Below are 23,297 nucleotides of genomic sequence, written 5' to 3'. Positions count from 1 at the left end.
CTGTGAGGAGAGAAGTGCCTGAAGTGGCAGGAGAGCTCCTTCTGCAACCGAGGGTGGTAGAAGGGGATTGGGCCGCGCTCAACTGTCAAACTGCCAACAGCACGAGATGCTTGCTGCGCATGCATGGCCCAACTGCTAACTGCTATGAAAATCTCTGATCCTGTAGCTCTGGGGAAGACCTGTCACCTACAGTGGAGAACCCATGGGAACATCACCTGAAGGAGAACAATAATTATTGTACAGGTAATTAGAAATAGATGCTAAAAGAGGGCCTCACCATACTGACAGAGACACTAGAGAATTTTGGATGAGACAGGCAGTCTAATATATGTCTCATTTTTATAGTATGTGAGGTTAATATATAAGCTTCTATCCAGACTGAAAACCTCTTCTACTTGGTTGCATGCATAGCACTGATGGAATCTTCTCCACTGTTCACCAGAATGGTCTGGACATACTGGAAGCAAATCCTCTCTTTATTGCTCACACAGACATTATCCATGCAATGAGATGAAAAGTGTTTTAATTTTGAGAACAACAATGAGGATACCACGAAGTAAAATATTTTGGATGAAGTCCTGTCCTTAATAAAATCAAAGTAAATTTTGCCACTGATTTCCACAAGGCCAGGATTTGACCCCTTTCAATATAGTTTTTAGGCACAAAGTCATTATGTAAATGACACAACATGCACAACTTCCTCAAGAGTAGGGAGAATCACTTGAGGCACAATACATATGTATATTAGTCCTGATCTGTGCTTAAATTACTAATTAGAAATCAGATAAACATGCTTATTAAGTTGAACATATATGTGGAAAAGTTTATTCTCTTACCTTTTCGAGATGTATGAGTCAAGTTTTTCTTCTCTTTTTCAATTTGCTTTATTAGCTTTCGTATTTCAGAGTCATACTGAACCCATTCTGGGACTATCCTCAATGCAGCCTGTAGTTTGGGTTCTTTGGTTTTGGGGTTATTACACTGCAAGTATAATATATATCACTCTCAAAAAGGGAACACATGATAAAACACCAACCATTATAAGGAAATGCAAGTATTCTGCTCATCATTACTGATGGAAAAATAACAGGTCACTAAACAGAACACTGCTAAAAACAAGCTACAAAATTAAACACTGATTAGGACAAGTGTTTCACTATGTATCCCTTTTGAAATCAGAGTGGACTATTAATTCACTGAGAAGCAAACTACACCAAAACCAGTTTTGAAAGTTCTTAAAACATTAAATTAACTATGCAAATTATTTTGGCAAAAATCCACTTATTAATATTTTGCAATACAGCAGAACACCATACAACTATTATTTACCATATTTTCAGTCATTACCCTTTTAGTCAATTAAACATCTGGATAAAATTCTTTATATTCAATAAATAGGACCATCTGTCACTAGGAATATCTTCAGTCTCCTGTATAATCATTCATCTCTCTCAATTACTTTCTACATAATTAGCTATTCTGTTAGTGTTACAGATCACTTAAAGGGCAACATACATCCGGTAAAACTTCCTTGAGATTCATCAACAAAATAGTATGAGATAGTAAATAAACAAAAATCTGATAAAGTTATTTAAATCATTTTAATTGAAATAATCTAATTTTTATTTTTATTGAGCTCCTCTGGGTCTGCAGGAAACTTGGCCACACCCATGATAAGTGGACATCCAGTTGTACGAGACTGCCAGAGCAGAAAGGTTGAATCTGTACTTATATGATAGTACAAGGAAAGAAGGCTCAGCCAAATAAACTCAAGGCTTTACATAAATTAAATCAGTAAGTATAAGGTAAAACATAAATAATCCTTTTCAAACAAAAATGTGTTTATATCTGGGAAGGTTTGAAGAAAGAATAGAGTAGCGTGGCATTTTTTTTATAAATTTCATGGTGTAGGGAATATACATTTGGTCCTGTTCTGTACATTTCTATTTTCTGAAATATGTCTGATAATTAGAGATGGCCAAATAATGATAAAAACATTCACAATCTGCCTCCCCCTAATTGTTTGGCAAAAATTTGTTTTGATGGAAATAACAAGTAGTCATGTGGCACTTTAGAGACTAACATCTATCTATCTATCTATCTATCTATCTATCTATCTATCTATCTATCTATCTATCTATCTATCTATCTATCTAATCATGAGTTTTCATGGGCAAAACCCACTCCAGAAGGTAAAAAGATTCACTCAAGGTTTTTCTCACAAAGGCTTACTCGAATAAATCCAAAACCACAATGAAAGCTATAAAACAAACACAATAAACCTTTGGTAACATATACCAAATTATTATTTTTCTTCAGTTCTATAACTACGGTTCTTTAATCTGAGATCATGGTCAATCAAGACTTCTAAACATATGTCTTCAGAAATAAATTACAGGTAAGGAACATTTTTCTCTCCCTCCTTAATGCCCTTCTCTGCACACGATAAACCTGGTGAGGTATATTAGAGTAGTTGAAGGCAACTATACTCTCCACTAAATAAGCAATTTTCCATTCCCTGAATAATCAGAACAAAGGCTACTCCAAGCTTAATGTGGACATCTGACTCTAATTAAACTGCAAAGGGTCAGTTGAGGCTGTTAGGCTACTGTTGATACCTTACTCCAGCTAATCTGGAAGAGTCACTTGAGGCCATTAGGCTAATATGGCTACCAGACTCTAATTAAGGGCCATTCCATACTGTTTAAAAACTCTCCCTTCAGTCAGTCTTGGAGAGAGAAATGGAAGCGTTGCTGCATGACTGGGTAATAGAAAAAACACCAACAAGAAACAGGGAAGGGAGCATTGAGGGCGTGAAGGAGATGTTTGGGTGGGGGCAGCCAAGGTTTCCCCAAATCCTCCCTGATCCATTACAGAGACACCCTCCCCCCCACAAGAGGGAAGACAGGCCCTTGCTAAACTGATAACCAGGAAGTTCTCCCAACATGCTGCAGTTTGTAGTCCACAACTTGTAGTTCCCAGGGCTGCTGCTGAAACACATTGGACCTTGGGCTATAGAGCTCCCTGAGAGGCGTTTAAGTGACACAAAGGGAGAACCTGGACTTGGTTATGTGGGGTTTAGTTACTGAGGGAGTTGGAACGTGTGTTCCAAGGGGGCTGTGTTGTATGCTGTAAGGTCTGCCCCCAGGAGAGTCTCAGCAAGGACTGTGCTAGAAGCAGCACACAGGCTGCATGCTGAGAGAAGGGGCTGCTGAACTGTTTTCCTCTTCTATGTTTTTTACAGAATAAAGCCTGTTCCTGGTGATCTGTCCAAGTGGGTCTGGTCTGAGGTGCGCTCACACATACACAACGCAGAGCACACCAAGCAGCCTCAGGCCTAGCCATCCCCTACCCACCCACAGTGGTGTAAGAAGTCACAAGCTCCCCTATGCTGAATAACCTCACACTGGGCTAGCCAACAGGAGGGGTTACATTTTTTAGCTACTGGTGCCGTGACTCTCATAGGGAAAGCTTGAATAGTTTGCACAGTTAGGAATCTGCCCCACCAGCACAACATGAACTCACATTTTGGAGCCCAGGGGGGGTCGGTATGACCCAGGGTTGGTGTCAGTGAAAGTAGAGACCCCCAATGGGTGTCGTGGCCTAGAGATCCCTGTGGCTAAGGATATAGCTGTTGGAAGGGAAACCTTAGGGAAGAGCATAGCAGTGCTGTACCTCCCTGCACAGCACCAAATCTGTGCCTGTTTTCAGTGGTGGTACAGATTGCAGAGTAGACATTGAGGACTGGATAAAAGATATAGAGTATCTGCTAGCAGCCACTGGCACTCCTGAGCCTCTGAAGTTCCCCACCCTTGTCAGATACCTAAGTAGGGGAGCCCATAAATTAGTCCTTAATCTGCCACCTCAGGAGCAGTTTCCAGCCCGAGCTGTTGAAGAGCTTAGAGCAGAATACAGTGACTGTCATTTATCATTGGACCCCACGGTAGACTTTTATGAGAGATGCCAACGCCCTAGAGAAACAGCCTCAGCGTATGCCATCGAGTTAGAAGCCTTACTGCGGGTAGTAGAGGAGAAGCTCCAACAGGGCCGACCCTTCCCTGATGGGGACTATAAACTGACACAACAGTTCATGCGGGGCATCCGGGACTGAGAAGTGCAGAACAGGTTGGCACCTGTACAGCCTCGCTACATGACATTCCGACAGTTGCAAGAAGAACTGCGTCAGCTGGCCCGGGAGAGGAATGTAGAGGGTAGAATGCATGGGCCAGCCCAGAGGATAAATAGCCTGCAACAAGCTGCCCTGTAAGATGATGCTGTGCAGGCTGCCCCCGAGGTACCTCACCCAGCAGTACCCCGCATCAGGCAATGCTAGAGACAGCGAAAGGCCTAACTGGACTAGTCCAGGAACTGACTGCCATCCAGAAACAGAGCCATGTGAGAATGGGACAGCTGGAGGCACAGGTATTGCAGCAAGGTATAGCAGTGAGGGCAGCACCTCAAAATTCTAGATGGGAAAGTGGTGGAAGTATCCCTGACAATAGTGCCCGTGTCACCAGAGGCCATTTTGCATGCCACCGTTGTGGACAAGAAGGCCACATTATATTAGTATTTGCATGACTATTTTTCATTGAGTCATAGATTTGTGTAAACTGCAAAGGGTCATCTTAAAGCTGAGCTATGTGCATGTGGATAATATGCATTTTGGTGTATTAACTAGCTTGAGTTATTAGAAAGGATGATGATACATGTACTCCAAGGGTCGTGCTAATTTTATTTTTATTTAATTTATATTTAATATCATAAGCATTTCTCGTTGTTAACTCTCCTTTGTTTTAATATAATTTCTTCCACACCTACGGACTGTTTATATATTTTTGTACTGGTGGTGCACATCCACACACTACCTCAATATTGGTATTGCACATAAGAAATTTCAACCAACTTAAAAGAAAATTCAACCTGCCTAAAGATAGAAAATGTCAGAAGGAACACTGGAGGTTGTGTTCCTGAACTTTTCAGCACGGCTGCCTCTCTGTCACTCAGTGGGTGATGCTTAAACCTGTAGCCATCTGAACTTATGGGATCTTATATGTGAGAGTACAGAGTTAAATATCATAATTAGTGAAAGTTGAAGAAACTCAGGTTAATAAAATGACATTTTCATTAACTCTTAACCGACTTACCAAATCAATTGTTTTAGCCTTCTTCTTGGATTCATCATCACACCAGGTTTCACACCAGAGCCATTCTTGAGGGAGAGACTTAATGGCCAACTGATGAATCATATTATTGGGAAGATCCTGCACAATGTAGGTTTAAAAAAAAAATCACAAAATTAGTAACCTTGAATTCTGATATGTGAATAGCAGGTTACCAAAACCTGAATTATGACACTACTATTTGAAGGAGACAGCACGGAATACCTATCTCTGCTCCCATTTCTATGAAGTATTTTTGCTCTCTGAGTTTCTAAGTGCTCATCTACTTGTTTTTCAAATTAATAACTGCTAAAGTGTTTGGTATTCAGTTCCATCTGTTAATTACAATATAATATATTAAGAAATATACACAAGACCAAATAACCAGTGTTAGATTTATATTCACCTTATACAGAAGGTGTATTCCCAAAATACACCTCTAAAGCTTTTTTATGTTCCACCATTTACAAGTGGTACTTGTATGTGTCATCTGAAACTAGATTTAGCCAATCAGCTTTCTATCTTTTCTTTCCTGGTATTATGGTATACCCCTTATCTCTTTGCTCTAAACACATGCATTCCAAGTAGCAAGGAGAGTGAAGTCATCTTCCTGGTTTGTACAGAGGTAGAACAATAACAAGTCTTTCCCCCTTCCATGCAAAAAGCTACACTGTTAGTTACAAGTTGGGACGGAGATTGAGATCATCGTTCTGTGACAAAAGTTGAGGAATGACCAGAATGGTCACCAGTGAACAAAGGGTAGAAGGTCTGCCTGGACCACGTAGGGGCAATTAGAATAATGTTTGCCTTCTCCCTATTTACTTTCATCAGGACTTTCATCAGAACATGTTGGGGGGGGGGGGGGGAAGGCATACAGGAGAACTTCATGCCAAGGAAGGAGAAGAGTATTTTCCAAAGAGTGCTGTCTGACCTCTGCTCTGGAACAGTATTGCCAACATTTCTTTTCTGGTAAGTCATGAACAAGTCTATCAATGTAAGTGTACCTCTCTTCTGAAATATGCTGTGCAGGATAATTCCATTTGTGGCCATGTGGAAATTTTAAGATAAGACTGTCATCTCTTGTGTATTCCTGGCAGATAAGTCAGAAATACTAGAATGTTGTGGGAAATGCATCAGTTCAATAACATCAGTCCTATCGCACAGAGAGTGGGACTGAGCAATTCTATACTGGTTTATGTAGTACATGGAGGCCATATTATCTGTCATGACATGTATATGTGTGGTCCTGAGCAGCAGAAGAAAGCGAGCACATGCATTTATGACTGCTCTGAACTTGAGCAGATTGATGTGAAGGCATCTTTCTGCATAGTGCAATCTGCCCTGAATTGTGTGACAGTTGAGATAGGCTCCCTATCCTATGAGGGATGTATTGGAGTTCAGAAGAGATGGGGGTGACTGTACAAACAGAACTCCTGTATAGACACTTGCCAGGTCTGTCCACCAGTCTAGAGACTGCTTGACCTGGTGGGAATTAACATAGGTTAGTTTATACTGTGTCTGTTTGGTCTACAAACCAAACCAGGTTTTGTAGCATCTCATGAGCAATGACTGATGTGCTCATGGCCATATGCCCCCTAGGCTGAAAGCAGTGTCTGGCTGAGATTTGTGGGCTGAATGAAAGTGTCTCCTTTCAATGAGAAGAGACTGAGAAATCTTCAGTGTGGGAGGAAAGCCTTCACTCGAACAGAGTTGAGGTAAGTGCCTATGAATTCTAGTCTTTGTGCCAGTACTGAGCTCAATTTTTTTGTTTGATCTATAGGCTCAGATTCAAGAATGGGTTGCATGTCACTTGAGTGACTCAATGGGCCTTCAAATAAGACCAAACCCTGAATAATCATTCAGGTAAAGAAAGATCATAATACACAGAGGCTGTGTCTAGACTGGCAAGTTTTTCCGCAAAATCATCTTATTTTGCGGAAAAGCTTGCCAGCTGTCTACACTGGCCGCTTGAATTTCTGGAAAAGCACTGACGATCTCATGTAAGAATACTATGCTGCTCCCATTTGGGCAAAAGTCTTTTTCCGAAAGACTTTTGCGCAAAAGGGCGAAAATGGCGATCGGGGCTTTTTTGCGGAAAACTGCGTCTAAATTGGCCACAGACGCTTTTCCGCAAAAAGTGCTTTTGCGGAAAAGCATCCTGCCAATCTAGACGTGCTTTTCCAAAAATGCTTTTAACGGAAAAGTTTTCCATTAAAAGCATTTTCGGAAAATCATGCCAGTGTAGACGTAGCCAGAGATTATAAATGAGCTGCCACTACTATTCATGAGGACCTTCATGAATATCCTAAGGATCAAAGAGAGGCCAAATGGGAGGACTCTGTACTAGTAGTGGTCCTGGCAATGTCTGTAACTCTGTATGATGGAAATATAGAAGTATGCATCTTGAAGGTCGAGGATCAAGAACCAATCTCCTTCTAGTGCTGGGTTGATAATTGGTATGTGACCAAGGTTCCCTGTAAGCTGCATGCCTGATCTGTTTTACTTGTACTTGTATAGCATGGATCCTAAACATTCCACGGATAAACTGTATAAGATGGAGTGAATGCCTTTTACTCTCCTTTCCAGTAGCAGTAAATATTGAATTAATATTTGCAAGGAGAACCTGACTATTTCTGCTTGACTCATTGATTTGTTTAGCCTCTGAAAGCTGCTGTGTGTGGATAATATTCATTTTGGTGTGTTTACTAGCTTGAGTTGTTAGAAAGGATGATAATACATGTAATCCAAAGGCGGTGTTCATTTTTCTTTTATTTGATTTCATATTAAACATCATAAGCATTGCTCCTTGTTTATTATCCCTTGTTTTAATATATTCCACACGATGGACTGTTCAAAATATATATTTATATCTAGGATTTTTGTTTGTACCAGTGCATGCACATCCACAACTACCTCCATATTGGTGTTGCTCATAAGAAATTTCTACCTGCCCAAAAGAAAATTCAATCTGTCCAAGGATGGAAAATGTTAGAGGGAACACTGAATATGATCATCTTGAATTTCTGCATTTTGACAAAACAATGGTGAGTGCTCGGAGATCCAGTATGGCTCTCCAACCTCCCCTTTTCTTCAATATCAGAAAATAGCAAGAGTATAAACCTTTGCTCCAAAGATGCATGGGTACTGACTCTGCTGCTCTTATGCTGAGAAGATGGTTCACATCTTAGTGTAGCAGACTTTCATAAGAAGGGTCCCTGAAGGACAAGGAAGGGTGTAGGCAAGGAGAAGTGGACTGCAATTTCCAACATCTGGGCAATTTCCAACATGTACATGTTGGAGTTATCTATTCCCAGGGACTGTGGAATGAGAACAGATGATTTCCAAAAAAGTGAGTGGGATTTCCCAGAATGTAGTTGTGAAGAGTATTCTGTGGACACCTAGACCAACCCTTCAAAACTGCTATTCAGATCTTGATGGTTGTGGTGATATTGGCTGTTATCGCAACTGCTTCTACTTAGGGAAACTTGATTCCTTCCTTTGAGGTTCATAAGGTTTCTGTGACTGCTACTGAAGCATATATTATGATCAATGGAGCTTAAACTGCAACTGAGGGCTGTGTTCCTTCTTATAGACCAGGATGTAAGTTCCCAGTGAGCAAAGGGTCAGCTAAGAATCCTTAATTATATGAAGGAACACATTCATCTTTTCGATAAACAGTTTTATTCCCTCAAAAACAGGTTTTCATCTGTTGCCTGAACCTCACTGAGGAAACCCAATGATTGCAGCCACGAACCCCTTCTCATGGCCACCAGGTTTGAAATCAAGCAAGGCAAGGTATCCTCTGCATCTAAAATGGCCTGTAGGGATGTGTTTGCTACCATTTGTCCCTTATTAATTTTGGTAGAGAATTGATCTTTCTGGAAATCTGGCAGCTAATCAATAAAGACATTTAATTTTGTGTAGTTTTGGTAGTCATATATGGCAAATAAGGCCTTGTAGTTATCCTCCTTGAACTGCAGAGCAGCAGATGAGTATGCTTTCCTGACAGACAGGCCTAAGCGTTTTCCATCCTGGTTGACGGGTATGGATTGAGAATGAGATTGGCAACTCCTGGAATTAACTGTGTTCACTATAATAGAGTTCAGAGGTGTGGAAACAGCAACTCTGTGCCATTTTCTGGCATATAATACTTTTTGTCCACTCGCTTACACATTGGAGCAGGGGGATGGATGCCATACAAGTCTGGCAGGGTCCACATGTGCCTTATTCACAGGCACACGGGATGTGCCACCTTGATAGAGGTAGGAACATGTAGGGTATTTACCATCTTGTGGTAGTGTTCAGGCACCTTGTGAAATTGAATTTGTAGAACTTTTGCAACCCTCTGAGCCCACTTCTGAAACAATTTGGTCATCTGCCATGCATGATAAAGGGGGCATCACCACCTCATCAGGTGAGAAGGACAATAGGTGGGCATGAGGGGTGTACATAATTTATTTGATAATATAATACAAATTCCTATCAGTGGAAATTCTAGCTATACTTTAATAAACAGATCACAACTTAAAATGTTGTGATATGATTAGCAACACAGAAGCACATTTGCAAAACTTTATATGGAGAGCTCCTCTGATATTAGTAAGAAAGTACAGGCAGTCCCCGGGTTACATGGATCCGACTTACATTGGATCCCTACTTACAAACGGGGTGAGGCAACCCCGCACTAGCTGCTTCCCCCCAGCAGACCAGGGAGACGCGAAGCTAGCGCTCCCCCCCAGCAGACTAGGGAGACGCGGAGCGGCTTTTCTCAGCAGACACCTCAGCTTGAGAATAAAGGATTGAGGGAAGTGAGGTGTGGGAGAATAAAACTGAGCTCTGGAGAAATGTTTGGCTAGAGTTTCCCCTACAATATGTACCAGTTCCGACTTACATACAAATTCAACTTAAGAACAAACCTACAGTCCCTATCTTGTACGTAACCCGGGGACTGCCTGTAATTAAATCTACATGCAAACCACAAACAATGAAAACATTAGAGAAAAGCAGGAAGAATATTTTAAAGAAAAGAAGAAATGTCATTTATCTTCAGACAGACATTAAACTCTTGCATACCTGATCTAGGTTTGATAGACTGTTTGGATCTTGACTGAGAGCTTGATATTGGCCCCGAAGTCTGTCTCCTGCAGCAATCTTTCTGAATGTCTTAAGATCCACAACATATAAGGCACTAAAAAACAAGAATTCATTAAGATTTGCATAGTTTCAGATACCTATTAGAAACAGGAAAAAAACTTGATAACCAGGAGGCAAATATTGTATTCATTAAAGGAATGTTATTTTAAAAAAACTAGCTGAAGCCCAAACACAAGAAGTTAAATCAATATTTCCTAATTAATCTACCACATGCATTTGGCGTAAATACAATTTTTACAAATTTTAAAATCAGATATTTTAGTAATCAGATTTTGGTGTTAGTTAAATAATCATTTTTTCTTAGAAATAAACCTGTTTAAAAATGAAATCTGAATTTAAACAAAAATGTTAAGCCTAAAGGTATTATAATTTCTTAACATTTAAATAAGAATTAAGATGATAAATCCATAAGCATCTATCAAATACTTAGAGTTAAATGCTGTTTTTCTTTATAAAGAAAATTGGGGAGAAATCTAACTTTTGAGGTTAATCTTTAAATGTCATAGTAAATCATGGACTTTATTGGGGGCTTGATCTTGTGGGGGATTCAAGCGCTGTGTGACTGGATGCAAGAGACTAGTAAAGGAATTCCTGGCATCGAGACCCAGCCACTGATACCAGGAGACATTATCATATATTCCAGCTAGACCATCCGATGAGCCCACCTGTGTAAGCTCATTCTTTTATTTTACAGCTTCTCCATAACTAAGCTCTGATTGGAACCTGATTCTCATGATGAATATCTATGACTCAACACGTCATGGAAAATTATTCTCTGGCTCATGGAAAAATACCAATCTGAGCAGTGACTACAAGCTCTTGCTCTTCTGGATGGGTCTCAGCACTTCAGTAAATGGCTTTGCTCTGAGTCCTTGTATGTTTACAGAGAGATGCAAACAGAAATCTATTAATTTCTCAATTTGCCTCTATTTTTTCTCTAAACAAATACAATATTGCAGTTTAAAAGACATGTGGATTATACAAGCAGAAGTTTTAGATTGTTGTGAGCTGATTTGTTTTCTAAGGGATGTTTAACAAGGCAGAAGGAGCAGAGTGTGTAACCAGAAAGGTGCAACACCAGTGTCAAAACAGGACTCTTTGGGAAGAAGGGGATTTTTTTTTTTCACCAAAATGGAACCCTAGACATGGTTCACTCATTATGAACAGGCTACTTTTCCACCTGCCAATGGAGACACTGCTGATAGATTACTGGATATGATGTAGAAGAACGAAATTGAAAGGTGTGCAAGAACATTGAAGGGAAATCCATTTATCTGAATCTTCATGAGTAGAACAATGTACACAACCAGCCAGCAGTATGTGCTTGTATGACAAGAAAATATGGAGTTGTCTATCTTGTAAAAACAACTGATACAGCAAAATATTTAAACGAAATAGCAATGAAAAAGAAACAAAAACTATAACAAATTGTGAACAAAAATTCAAATGTGTAGCTTTGTCACTGGCAGTGCTGCAAATGTGGCAAAGATAAGATGAAATCTAAAAAAAGATAATGAAGAGAATCTGAATCTTATAATATTTTGGTGCAGTACTCATTTCATGCATCTTTTAGCCTAATTACAGGCAGTCCCCGAGTTACGTGGATCCGACTTATGTCGGATCCGCACTTACGAACGGGGCTCTCTCGCCCCGGAGCTTGCAGGCAGCGGGACCGCCCAGAGTGCAGCGGTCCTGCCACCTCGACCTCCGGGGCGAGAAAAGCTGCTCCGGGTGCCCCTGGTCTGCTGGGGACCGTCTCCAGCAGACCAGGGACACCTGGAGCAAAGCCAAGGAGGCGGAGGTGTCCCGCGCCTCTGAGGCTTTGCTTTTGCAAAGCCTCAGAGGCGCGGCACCCCGCCGCCGCTGCCGCTTTGCTCCCGGTGCCTCTGGTCTGCTGGGGACCGTCTCCAGCAGACCAGGGACACTGGGAGCAAAGCCGCAGAAGCGGCAGAGTCCCGCGCCTCCCCGGCTTTGCCAAAGCAAAGCCTCAGAGGCGCGGGACCCCTCCGCCTCCCCGGCTTTGCTCCAGGTGTCCCTGGTCTGCTGGGGGGGGGGGAGGGCGCAGCTACTGCCCCCCCCCCCAGCAGACCAGGCTTTTGTTGTGGACCCTGGGGTAGAGCAGCTGGGGTGCTGCCGGGTTGGTCCTGCAGGGACCTACCTGGCAGCCCAGCTGTTCTGTCCCAGGCTCGAGATTCAGCCGCTGTTGAAACTGATCAGTGGCTGATTCCAGGAAGCTGGGGGCAGAGCAATTCTGCCTCCAGCTTCCTGTAGTCAGCCCCTGGTCAGTTTCAGCAGCAGCAGCTGAATCTGGAGCCAGTTCCAACTTACATACAAATTCAACTTAAGAACAAACCTATAGTCCCTATCTTGTACGTAACCCGGGGACTGCCTGTATTTAGGTATAACTCCAGGAAAGTTGCTGTAATTGCAGAATACTTCTGTAACAACCACATTGCTTCAGCTTCACTGAAGAGAGGAGGGGGACCTAAACTAATGCTCCTCAAATCATGCAGTGGAATTTAGTGGCTGACTGTTTTGAGCTATTAAGAGATATTCTGAGGACAATTTGTGGAAAAATATGACAAAATGGATAGAACTTTCACAGACTAAGTGGACAACAGCAGACTAAAGAGAAACACAGAAGATATGCTGAAGTAAACAGAAACCTGTTCCATAGCCACTGTCAAACTGCAAAAGATTGCTGCTATATTGCTGATGCTATTAAAATTTGGAAAGATATTTAAGAGACATCGAAGAAAGAAATATCCAACAACAAAGTTAAATTACAAGCAGTACAAAATGGATGGAACAAGCACTTACTCCACCTCATTTTTTTGGCAATATTCTCATTGGTAAGTACCACAAGAGATGACTAACCGCTGAAGAAGTCTCAGGCTATGTCTATACTACAGAGGGTTTTTTTTAGAAAAAACAGCCATTTTTCCAAAAAAAAAAAACTTAACTTACGTCCACACTGCAATCACGTTCTTTTGAAAAAAAAAATTGAAAGAACAAAGAGGTTTTTCTGACATTGGTAAACCTCTTTCTACGAGGAAGAAGCTTTTTTCCGAAAGAGCTTCTTCGGAAAAAGGTGCGTGTGGACGGGGAAGAGGGAATTCTTTTGAAAGAAGAGGAATGAGGAAAAAGCACGAGTGCCCTGTGGCCACTCCATCCATAGTAATCACAGATTAAATGTGTGATAGTGTCCATTCAGTGTGTGTCCATTCTGCTATCTTTCGAAAAAGCAGATCGCTTTTTCGATGCACTTTGGCAGTGTGGATGCTCTCTTTGGGAAGAACTCTTAAAGAAAAGCTTCTTCCAAAAGAAGCCTGTAGTCTAGACGTAGCGTTAGAGGGGTAGCCACGTTAGTCTTCAACTTAAAAAACGTAAGCTCCCTTCACTTTTAGTGAGGGACCATTCAAATTTCTCTCAGACTGACCTGACAATCAGTTTGATTTACTGATTACAGTGAATCTCTCTTTTCAATAAATTATGGAGCTGGAGATATGTAACATGTTCTGATATTCACCATTTTCTAACATATCAAAAAATGTACAGCTAAGAATCTGAAAGTATTAAGCTAGATAATCTCTCTATATATTTTATAGTGCATGTGTCTGTCTGCAAGTCAATTTGTTCAAGATCTCCTCCTAAACAGTAAGAGATAGTGCCACCAAATTTGGTATGCAGCTTCCCCTTCTCCTAACTTAAAGCAAGGTCGGGGTTTGGTTGTGCTAGAACAACAGGAAGCCTGGGAAAAGGACTGTTTTCCATAACATGCAAAGGGAGGGATGCTGTTTTGAGGAATGTGACAAGCTGGCTACTGGGGAGCAGTAAGCTTTCAGTGGAGAGTTTATACTGCAAAGTGGCCACTGAGGGCAGCTGTACCACCAAGGGAGTGGCCAGCAGGACTGGGGCTCCACCATCTTGCCTGCCAGCATACAGAGTAAGTAGCATCCCTGCCTCAAACCCTTCATCATTTCTACACCTTGACAGGAGGTGGAAAGAAAAAAGGCACCTGGCAGGGGGAGGACTGGGGCGAGGGGAAACCAGACCCCTAGTGGGTTGCTATGTGTGTGTGTGTGGGGGAGAGAACAGGCATCTCTTCACCCCCCCAATCTTCACTCTCGCACCTGACCCCACACATTTCCAAGGCCCGGCCCTGAAGGACACTGGCAACACCATGTAAATCTGCTAGTTGCTTAAATAAATGCATTAGGGATGTTAAATATTGGTTAATTGAACAGTTGCTTACCCTCATGAATTCTTATCAGTTACTCGGCTATTCTATAATCCCTGGGAGTGGGGTTGGCAGCAAGTGCGTTCCGGCCTCACTTCCGAGGAGCTCCCCTGCCACTCCGTGCTGCTGCCTCTGTATCCAGTTTAAAAACCAGCTCCCCTCGTGCACCGAATGCTTGCCACCCCGCCGGGCAGGACGCAACAGTATGGGGTGGCAGGAAGTCCCTATCCAGAGGTGGGTGCAGTTTGAGTTCCCAGATCTGGCATGAGCTGGAACTGAGCTAGGCTGCCTGCCTGCCTACCTCCTAATGTACTTTAAATGCAGAGCTGCTGCAAGCCAGGAGTGAGCCAGGCTACTGGCCAGCCTGATAAACAATTTACTGGTAAGTGTGCGTGGGGGGGAAATGTATGTAGTCTATAGCATTAACCTATAAGCTTTTGCTTATCAGTTAATCGACTACACTATTACAACCCTAAAATGCTTACCATCTTAAGTAGAAAAAGATGTACCAAATGTAGTGCAAAGGTTCTATGTAGCTGTAAATCAGTACATTTTAATGGTTACTTTGACAAATCATAGAATACTAGGACTGGAAAGGATCTCGAGAGGTCATCGAGTCCAGTCCCCTGCCCCCATGGCAGGACCAAATACTGTCTAGACCATCTCTGATAGACATTTATCTAATCTACTCTTAAATATCTCCAGAGATGGGGATTCCACAACCTCCCTGGGCAATTTATTCCATTGTTTAACTACCCTGACACTTAGGAACTTTTAGCTAATGTCCAAACTAAACCTTCCTTGCTGCAGTTTAAGCCCATTGCTTCTTGTTCTATCCTCAGAGGCCAAGATGAAGTTTTCTCCCTCCTCCTTATGACACCCTTTTAGATACCTGAAAACGGCTATCATGTTCCCCCTCAGTCTTCTTGTTTCTAAACTAAACAAACCCAATTCTTTCAGCCTTCCTTCATAGGTCATGTTCTCTAGACTTTTAATCATTCTTATTGCTCTTCTCTGGACCCTCTCCAATTTCTCCACATATTTCTTGAAATGCGGTGCCCAGAACTGGACACAATACTCCAACTGAGGGCTAACCAGTGCAGAGTAGAGCGGAAGAATGACTTCTCGTGTCTTGCTCATAACACACCTGTTAATGCATCCCAGAATCATGTTTGCTTTTTTTGCAACAGCATCACACTGCTGACTCATTCAGGTTGTGGTCCACTATAACCCCTAGATCCCTTTCTGCCGTACTCGTTCCTAGACAGTAGCTTCCCATTCTGTATGTGTGAAACTGATAGTTCCTCCCTAAGCGGAGCACTTTACATTCATCTTTATTAAACTTCATCCTGTTTACCTCAGACCATTTCTCCAATTTGTCCAGATCATTTTGAATTATGATCCTATCCTTCAGAGAAGTCGCAACCCCTCCCAGCTTGGTATCATCTGCAAACTTAATAATCCCATTCTCTATGCCAATATCTAAATCATTGTCGAAGATATTAAACAGAAGAGGTACCAAAACAGACACCTGCTGAATTCCTCTTGTTATGCCCTTCCAGCAGGATTGTGAACTGTTAATGACTTCTCTCTGAGAACGGTTATCCAGCCAGTTATGCACCCACCTTATAGTATCCCCATCTAAGTTGCATTTGCCTAGTTTATTGATAAGAATATCATGCGAGACCGTATCAAACACCTTACTAAAGTCTAGGTATACCAGATCCACCGCTTCTCCCTTATCCACAAGACTCGTTATCCTATCAAAGAAAGCGATCAGATTTGACATGATTTGTTCTTTACAAATCCATGCTGGCTGTTCCCTATCACCTTGCCACCTTCCAAGTGTTTATAGATGATTTCCTTAATTGCTCCATTATCTTCCCTGGCACTGAAGTTTAACTGGTCTGTAGTTTCCTGGGTTGTTCTTATTTCTCTTTTTATAAATGGGCACTATATTTGCCCTTTTCCAGTCTTCTGGAATCTCTCCCGTCTCCCATGATTTTCCAAAGATGATAGCTAGAGGCTCAGATACCTCCTCTATCAGCTCCTTGAGAATTCTAGGATGCATTTCATCAGGCCCTGGTGACTTGCAGGCATCTAACTTTTCTAGGTGATTTTTAACTTGTTCTTTTTTTATTTTATCTTCTAAACCTACCCCCTTCCCACTAGCATTCACTATGTTAGGCATTCCTTCAGACTTCTCGGTGAAGACCGAAACAAACAAGTCATTAAGCATCTCTGCCATTTCCAAGTTTCCTGTTACTGTTTCTTCCTCCTCACTGACCAGTGGGCCTACCCTGTCCCTGGTCTTCCTCTTGCTTCTAATGTATTTATAAAAAGTCTTCTTGTTTCCCTTTATTCCCGTAGCTAGTTTGAGTCTTTGCCTGTCTAATCTTGCCCCTGCATTCCTGTGTTCTTTGCCTATATTCATCCTTTGTAATTTGTCCTACTTTCCATTTTTATAGGACTTCTTTTTTATTTTTAGATCATGCAAGATCTCGTGGTTAAGCCAAGGCAGTCTTTTGCCATATTTTCTATCTTTCTGACACAGCGGAATAGCTTGCTTTTGGGCCCTTAACAATGTCCCTTTGAAAAACTGCCAACTCTCCTCAGTTGTTTTTCCCCTCAGTCTTGATTCCCATGGGACCTTACCTATCAGTTTTTTGAGCTTCCCAAAATCCGCCTTCCCGAAATCCATTGTGTCTTTTTTGCTGTTCTCCCTTCTACCCTTCCTTAGAATTGTGAACTCTAGAATTTCATGATCACTTTCACCCAAGCTGCCTTCCACTTTCAAATTCTCAACCAGTTCCTCCCTATTTGTTAGGATCAAATCTAGAACAGCTTCCCCCCTAGTAGCTTTTTCAACCTTCTGAAATAAAATGTTGTCTCCAATGCAGTCGAAGAACTTATTGGATAGTCTGTGGCCCGCTGTGTTATTTTCCCAATATGTATCTGGATAGTTGAAGTCCCCCATCACCACCAAATCTTGGGCTTTGGATGATATTGTTAGTTGTTTAAAAAAAGCCTCATCCACTTCTTCCACCTGGGTAGGTGGCCTGTAGTAGAGTCCTAGCATGACATCATCCTTGTTTTTAACCCCTTTTAGCCTAACCCAGAGACTCTCAACACTTCCGTCTCCTATGTCCATTTCCACCTCACTCCAAGTGTGTTCATTTTTAATATATAAGGTAACACCTCCTCCCTTTTTTCCCTGTCTTTCCTTCCAGAGCAAGCTGTACCCTTCCATACAAACATTCCAATCGTGTGTATTATCCCACCAAGTTTCTGTGATGCCAACAATTTCATAATTGTACTTATTTATTAGCACTTCCAGTTCTTCCTGCTCCTTTCTTTAGGAAATGACAATGCTCCTTTCTTTAGGAAAAGCTGAAGTACAAATGGAAAAGTTGATTAAAATTGATTATTTAAATCAAAACTTTCACTTCAGTAATTTTAGATCATGATTTATATCAATCCATCTTGCTTGGATTTTATGCTTCATTTCCATCTCTCAGAATATCTAAGACTGTGATTATTATTGTGTGCCTTATTGAAAAAAAATTAAAACATTTATAAATTGTCCAAAAACATAAAATAATACTCTTACCTTATGTGATACTTCTTTCTTCCTAGATGTGATGCCCAATATCCTGATTTCCAAAAACGGTACCCATCCATTTCTCTGCGACTGTCACAAAAGGGAGCATATCCATAAGGAGCTCCATTTAGATCAATATCTCGAAGTTCTTTAAGATCACTTCTCACAATCTAAATCACAGAAAAACAGGAAATACTACTTTTTGTCATTTAATGTTGTTTTGCCCCGTTAAGTATATTCCAAATGCCAGCTGTACTCCCACAGATTCTAAAGTAGATACAGTATTCTGTTTGAACACATTTTTCTTGTTATTGCTTGGGGAAAATGCATACTTTTTTTTGATTGAAATAGGATCAGCCTCTGCAGTATACTTCTGTGATCTGCTGTGGCATTATTCACCTTGTTTAATTTTCCTTCATGTCTTCAGTCACTTCTAACATGGTCTAGTGGTGAAGTGACTTAGCCACCAGATAAGTCAGGCCAAAGTTCCACAACATCTAGCCTACTCTTTCGTACAGTGCTGACTGTTCAGACTTCCTGAAGACCCTGTTCCTACCAGAACCACTGAGCACAAAGGCCTCCTACACAGGGTAGGATTTTCCCTTCATTTTTCTCCCAGGCTAGATCCTTACTGTAATCTATCTCCAGGCAATCTGCCTGAGAGTTGACTTTCTCTCAGGTCTGCCACATGAGTCTCCTCTTTTCTTGCAGCCATATCCCTTTTGGTCCAGTACCTTTCTTCTTGGAACTCTTCTTGTCCTTTAGGGAAATCACTTAACTGCTTTTGATCTGGGTCTGATAACTGACCCCAGTCACTTGATCCTGAGTCAGTGAGGATCAGGTGGAGGTGGTTTGGGGAGATGCATGGTCACAGACAAGGGTGAACCTTACCCCTCTTACAGGGCCAGCCAGCATAGAACAGGAACTTATATAGAGCTTCAGTTGATCATATTTAGGCTTAGAAGGATTTTACTGGTAAATGTCAATAAACATCAATTTTACCATACTTACTGTCAGGGCTGTTTCCCACTCCGGCACTCAGAGTGCAGAAGGTGGAGGCCTGCAAAAGACCTTAAATACCTTGCCTCTGTAGGCTCTGCTTAAAAAAAAAATCCCCAGCGTTACAGATGCACTGACTCTGGAAGATAGGCTGCCACCATCAAGTGATTTTTAAGAACCCTGAAAAACCAGGAAGGAACACTTGAATTCCTTCCCCAGGGGTATTCCAAGCTCTTCTGCCACAAGAAATCATGGAAAAAGAAACAAAAGAAAACACAGAAAACAAACTGTGCCTTAGATAGCTAACCTCTCAGGGTTGGCAGGCACACACACAGACCTATTACCTTCCAGGACACAAGAATCAAATCATCGTTTTAAAAAAAGATGATTTTATTAACAAAAAACCAAAAATATATCCTTAAATAAAGCATAATTGTTACAGAGCAATTGAGAAAAACAAATTAAAACACAGAGAACATAGTATCTCTGGGTACAGCTAAATGTAGTGAATGGGGAGGATCACATGGATTTTACATAGAGAAGCTTAACCAAACAACCACAACAAAGAAAAATACTCTGACCATGACTAAACATACATTTCTCTCTCTACTCACGATCCGTGCTGGTCCGTACTTCAAGGCCCAGTTTACTCCCATGCCCAATATTCCTTGTAGGCATGGTAACATTACTGCATGTTGGTCCCTCCAGCCCTTAACTTAGAACTCACACAAAGGAAGCAGCAGCTACCTATCTATGTAATTCAAATGTCAACAGTCTTTCCCATTGGTTTTCCTGGATTCTTGCCAACACCCCCCACTAGCTACCCAAATTTAACCCTTTAGTCCCCGCATGCTGGCCAGCACTCTCACTCACAAACTGATGAAAAAATATTTTTATCAATAATAACTGAAACTTACAGATTGGAAAAATAAGAAAAATGCTATGTAAGGACTTAAGAGTTTGATTTAAAGATATTTACTTTATATATTTTGACCTGTGATATTGACAATATTTGTTTAATGGTTGTAAAACTTTAACTTTGTGACTCTTAGTGTCTATTGTCATTAAATGAATTCTGACATGCCCTCATAATTTCCTGCAACTTCAAAATTTTAAATCACTAAAAATTAACAAAATGTTTAAACCCTGTAATTTTGCACATGTGGAAATTTAAAAGGTTACAAATAGGCAAAAATGCTTTAAAATAAATATACGTAGACATCAAAATTAAAAAAAATTAAATTCTGCTTAGCCTAATCATATTTAGTAACTAAAAGAAATAATTAATAAAAAGCATCAGATTGGACTTGAAGACCAACATTTTTGGATGCACAAACTAATATATGTTAAAGAGGCATAACTTCCAAAAAGTGATGTTTACCTCCCTTCTGAAAATCAGGACTGTTAGGTATTTCAGTATGGTCACCCAAAAATTATGGTACTTATCTTTGCAAATCTGGGTCATATAATACACTTATGTTTTAGAAAGGTTCTGAAGATACTTTACAAACAGTGCCTAATTCAGCATAAAAACACTTAAAATCCCTGGATAGTTTCTGTAATGAACATGTGATAAAAACTTCAGCATAACATCCATTTGAGACAGTAAAATGGCTCTAAATCCCTGGGGTGAAGGTATTACTTCACGAGTAAGAAGGGCTGCATGCTCAATTTTGCACACCACATTATACAGCACTGTCAGTAATGCTTATTGATGACCAATCCAGTTATTGAGACCTGATGAGATCAGTATCTGAGACAGGATATCTACAGGGATGGTGAGGGTTGATATGAACTAATGGAAAACCCTACTTCTAGATAATTTTTTTTCTAAAATTGTTTCTTACCTGGTCAGCATCAACAAATATTATTTTGTTCACAGCCAATGGAAAAAGAACATCCAGAAAAAGAATTTTGTAACCCCAAATAATTCTTTGCTTTTCAGTCTGTTGATGAAGCCAGCGGGGCCACTTATACTGTACTAGTTCATACTGGAATTGATACTCTTTGGCCATGTGAGGAATAATTTCCTAGATACAGAAAAACAAAACTTTATGCAGTGCAATATGCACAAAGGGTAAGTGACTTGTGATAGCTCACACAGCAAAGCTGACATTGTTAATACCCAAACGCATAACTGCCATTTCAATAAGTTAACCTCTAGATAATGCACTCTTAATTATTTCATTACTCCATATTTCATTCCCCTTTTTTTAATGTCACTGAGTGATTTTTTTTATCTTTTAGGGTTAGGACATACTGCCTACTAGGTTATGTACGAAAATGCTTTATTAGTAGTTTGATGCAAAATTAAACTAACTATAATGACAAAAACTTTTCAGTTCAGCCCTGCAGCTGACTAAAAATGAAACACTTCTGTAAAGGAACACAAGACTACTCCCTATTTTGTTGTTGGTGATGTCCTTCTTATATTGCAAATAGGAGATACAAAGTCTGTCCCTAGCTTAAGAGTCGTCCAAGCAATACAATAGATTACTAATTCTGACAGATAAGAAAGATCAAACTCCTTAGTTCCATAAGTACGTGACACAAACACTTAGAGTACGTCTACACTACACACTTATTTCGGAACAAGCTATTCCAGAAGAAATACTCCAAAATAGCTTATTGAGAAATACCAGGTCTACATTACAGGGAAGCCTCAAAATTAGTCCGAGGCAGGCTCCTCATGGCGCCCGCGGGCACAGCGCTGGGGACCACTGGTATAGATGGTACTGAGTCCTGCTGTGAGGGCAGGGGACTGGACTTGATGACCTCTCGAGGTCCATTCCAGTTCTAGTGTTCTATGATTCTATGATTTTTCTCAAGCTGTCAGAATAGAAGAAGCTTTTAAAATGTACCCATTATATCTTTGTTTCAGAATAAAAAAGTCTTATATAATGTCTGTTTTTAAAACTCTGAATTTAGTATTTCTGTAATTTAGTTATTTTTATTTATTTGGTGATTTTTAAATGTAAAACACTCCATTCTAATTATAACAATTTGAAATTCATATTAATAAAAATAACACTGCACTGTTATTCATTTTACTACTCTGCCATTAACAATGCAAGCATAATGAAATAGGGACATTACATTTACCTTAAACATAGGAGAAAGATAATTTTTCAGAAACCAAAATTTAACTCGTGTTTTGGTATGACGCAGAACAGAAAGCATCATAATTCTGTGGAAAGAAAAATCTATAATAAACAAAATTAATATATTAATGCAATCACAATTCAACCATAACATCGAAAGGCATTTTATAGTTGTAAGCCCCATTATAAACTTGAAACACAAATTTGAAGCGAATGTGGTTCTATTTATGATTCCTGCTAATACAGTTTAATCTAGGTTTGATTTCCTTGACCATAACCAACATTCTGACATAGATTTTTCTAAATCAATTTTAGACAGCTAAGCTAAAACACACTGGCCACACTATATTTAAACTACATGAGAAGAAGCAGTGTTTAAATAAACATAGATCTAATAACAGATTCTATTCTGAAATACATGCATATGTGAATGAAATGGGGCTTAATAATAATTAATAATAATTCTGTAATAATTCATATGCACTGTATGTTAACTTGATTACTAGGATGTTTACTGTATGATTATATTTAGTTTAATAGGGACCATAAGAGAAAACGAACAGGAAGGAGACAGAATGGCTCAAGATAAGCCACCTTTCATCAAACATTGAGGGTGTAAGGGACAATGCCAGGACAGAAAAAGGCCTAGCAACACAAAAAATCAAACAAACTGTGGCTGGTTTAAAAAGTAACATTCTCAACAGATAGAAGATTTGCTTGGAGGAACAAGACTGAGACATAAGATAGCCTGCCAGAGGAATCTGAAGAAGTTAGTCCTGCCTAGGTTACTCTGGGGTGGGCAGGGGGGTTGTAAGGGGAGGGAGGGGGCAATGGTATGCTTCTCAGTAAGAAAGACATGGGTATAAATTGTTTTCTCTAAATGCTTTGTTCCTCCTGCAAAACTAATGTTTTAAAACTTTTATTTTAAGAAAGCTGTTTTGGATCACTGTAATTTACTTGCTACAGATTTAAGAACGGAAGAACTGCAGGTGTCTAAACTCAGACCTGTTAGAGAAGAATAGTTGATACACATGGTACTGCAG

General features: G+C 40.4%; 1 protein-coding gene across 5 annotated transcripts in view; it reads right to left on the bottom strand.

The window, feature by feature from the left end:
• The window catches only part of UGGT2 (UDP-glucose glycoprotein glucosyltransferase 2), a 190,882-nt gene that overhangs the window by 3,849 nt on the left and 163,736 nt on the right, over window positions 1-23,297 (bottom strand). For all 5 annotated transcript variants that reach the window (XM_075918804.2, XM_075918806.2, XM_075918807.2 and 2 more), the window contains 6 exons: window positions 22,256-22,340; window positions 21,001-21,183; window positions 18,164-18,324; window positions 10,233-10,347; window positions 5,145-5,261; window positions 837-981 (listed from right to left, as the gene is read on the bottom strand). In XM_075918804.2, the coding sequence (XP_075774919.2) occupies window positions 837-981; window positions 5,145-5,261; window positions 10,233-10,347; window positions 18,164-18,324; window positions 21,001-21,183; window positions 22,256-22,340 (806 nt within the window). The remainder of the gene's footprint in view (window positions 1-836; window positions 982-5,144; window positions 5,262-10,232; window positions 10,348-18,163; window positions 18,325-21,000; window positions 21,184-22,255; window positions 22,341-23,297) is intronic.

This window comes from Pelodiscus sinensis, chromosome 1 (assembly GCF_052426305.1).
Source record: "Pelodiscus sinensis isolate ZL-2025 chromosome 1, ASM5242630v1, whole genome shotgun sequence".
Classification (NCBI taxonomy): domain Eukaryota; kingdom Metazoa; phylum Chordata; order Testudines; family Trionychidae; genus Pelodiscus; species Pelodiscus sinensis.
This window is presented reverse-complemented; position numbering and strand designations above follow the sequence as displayed.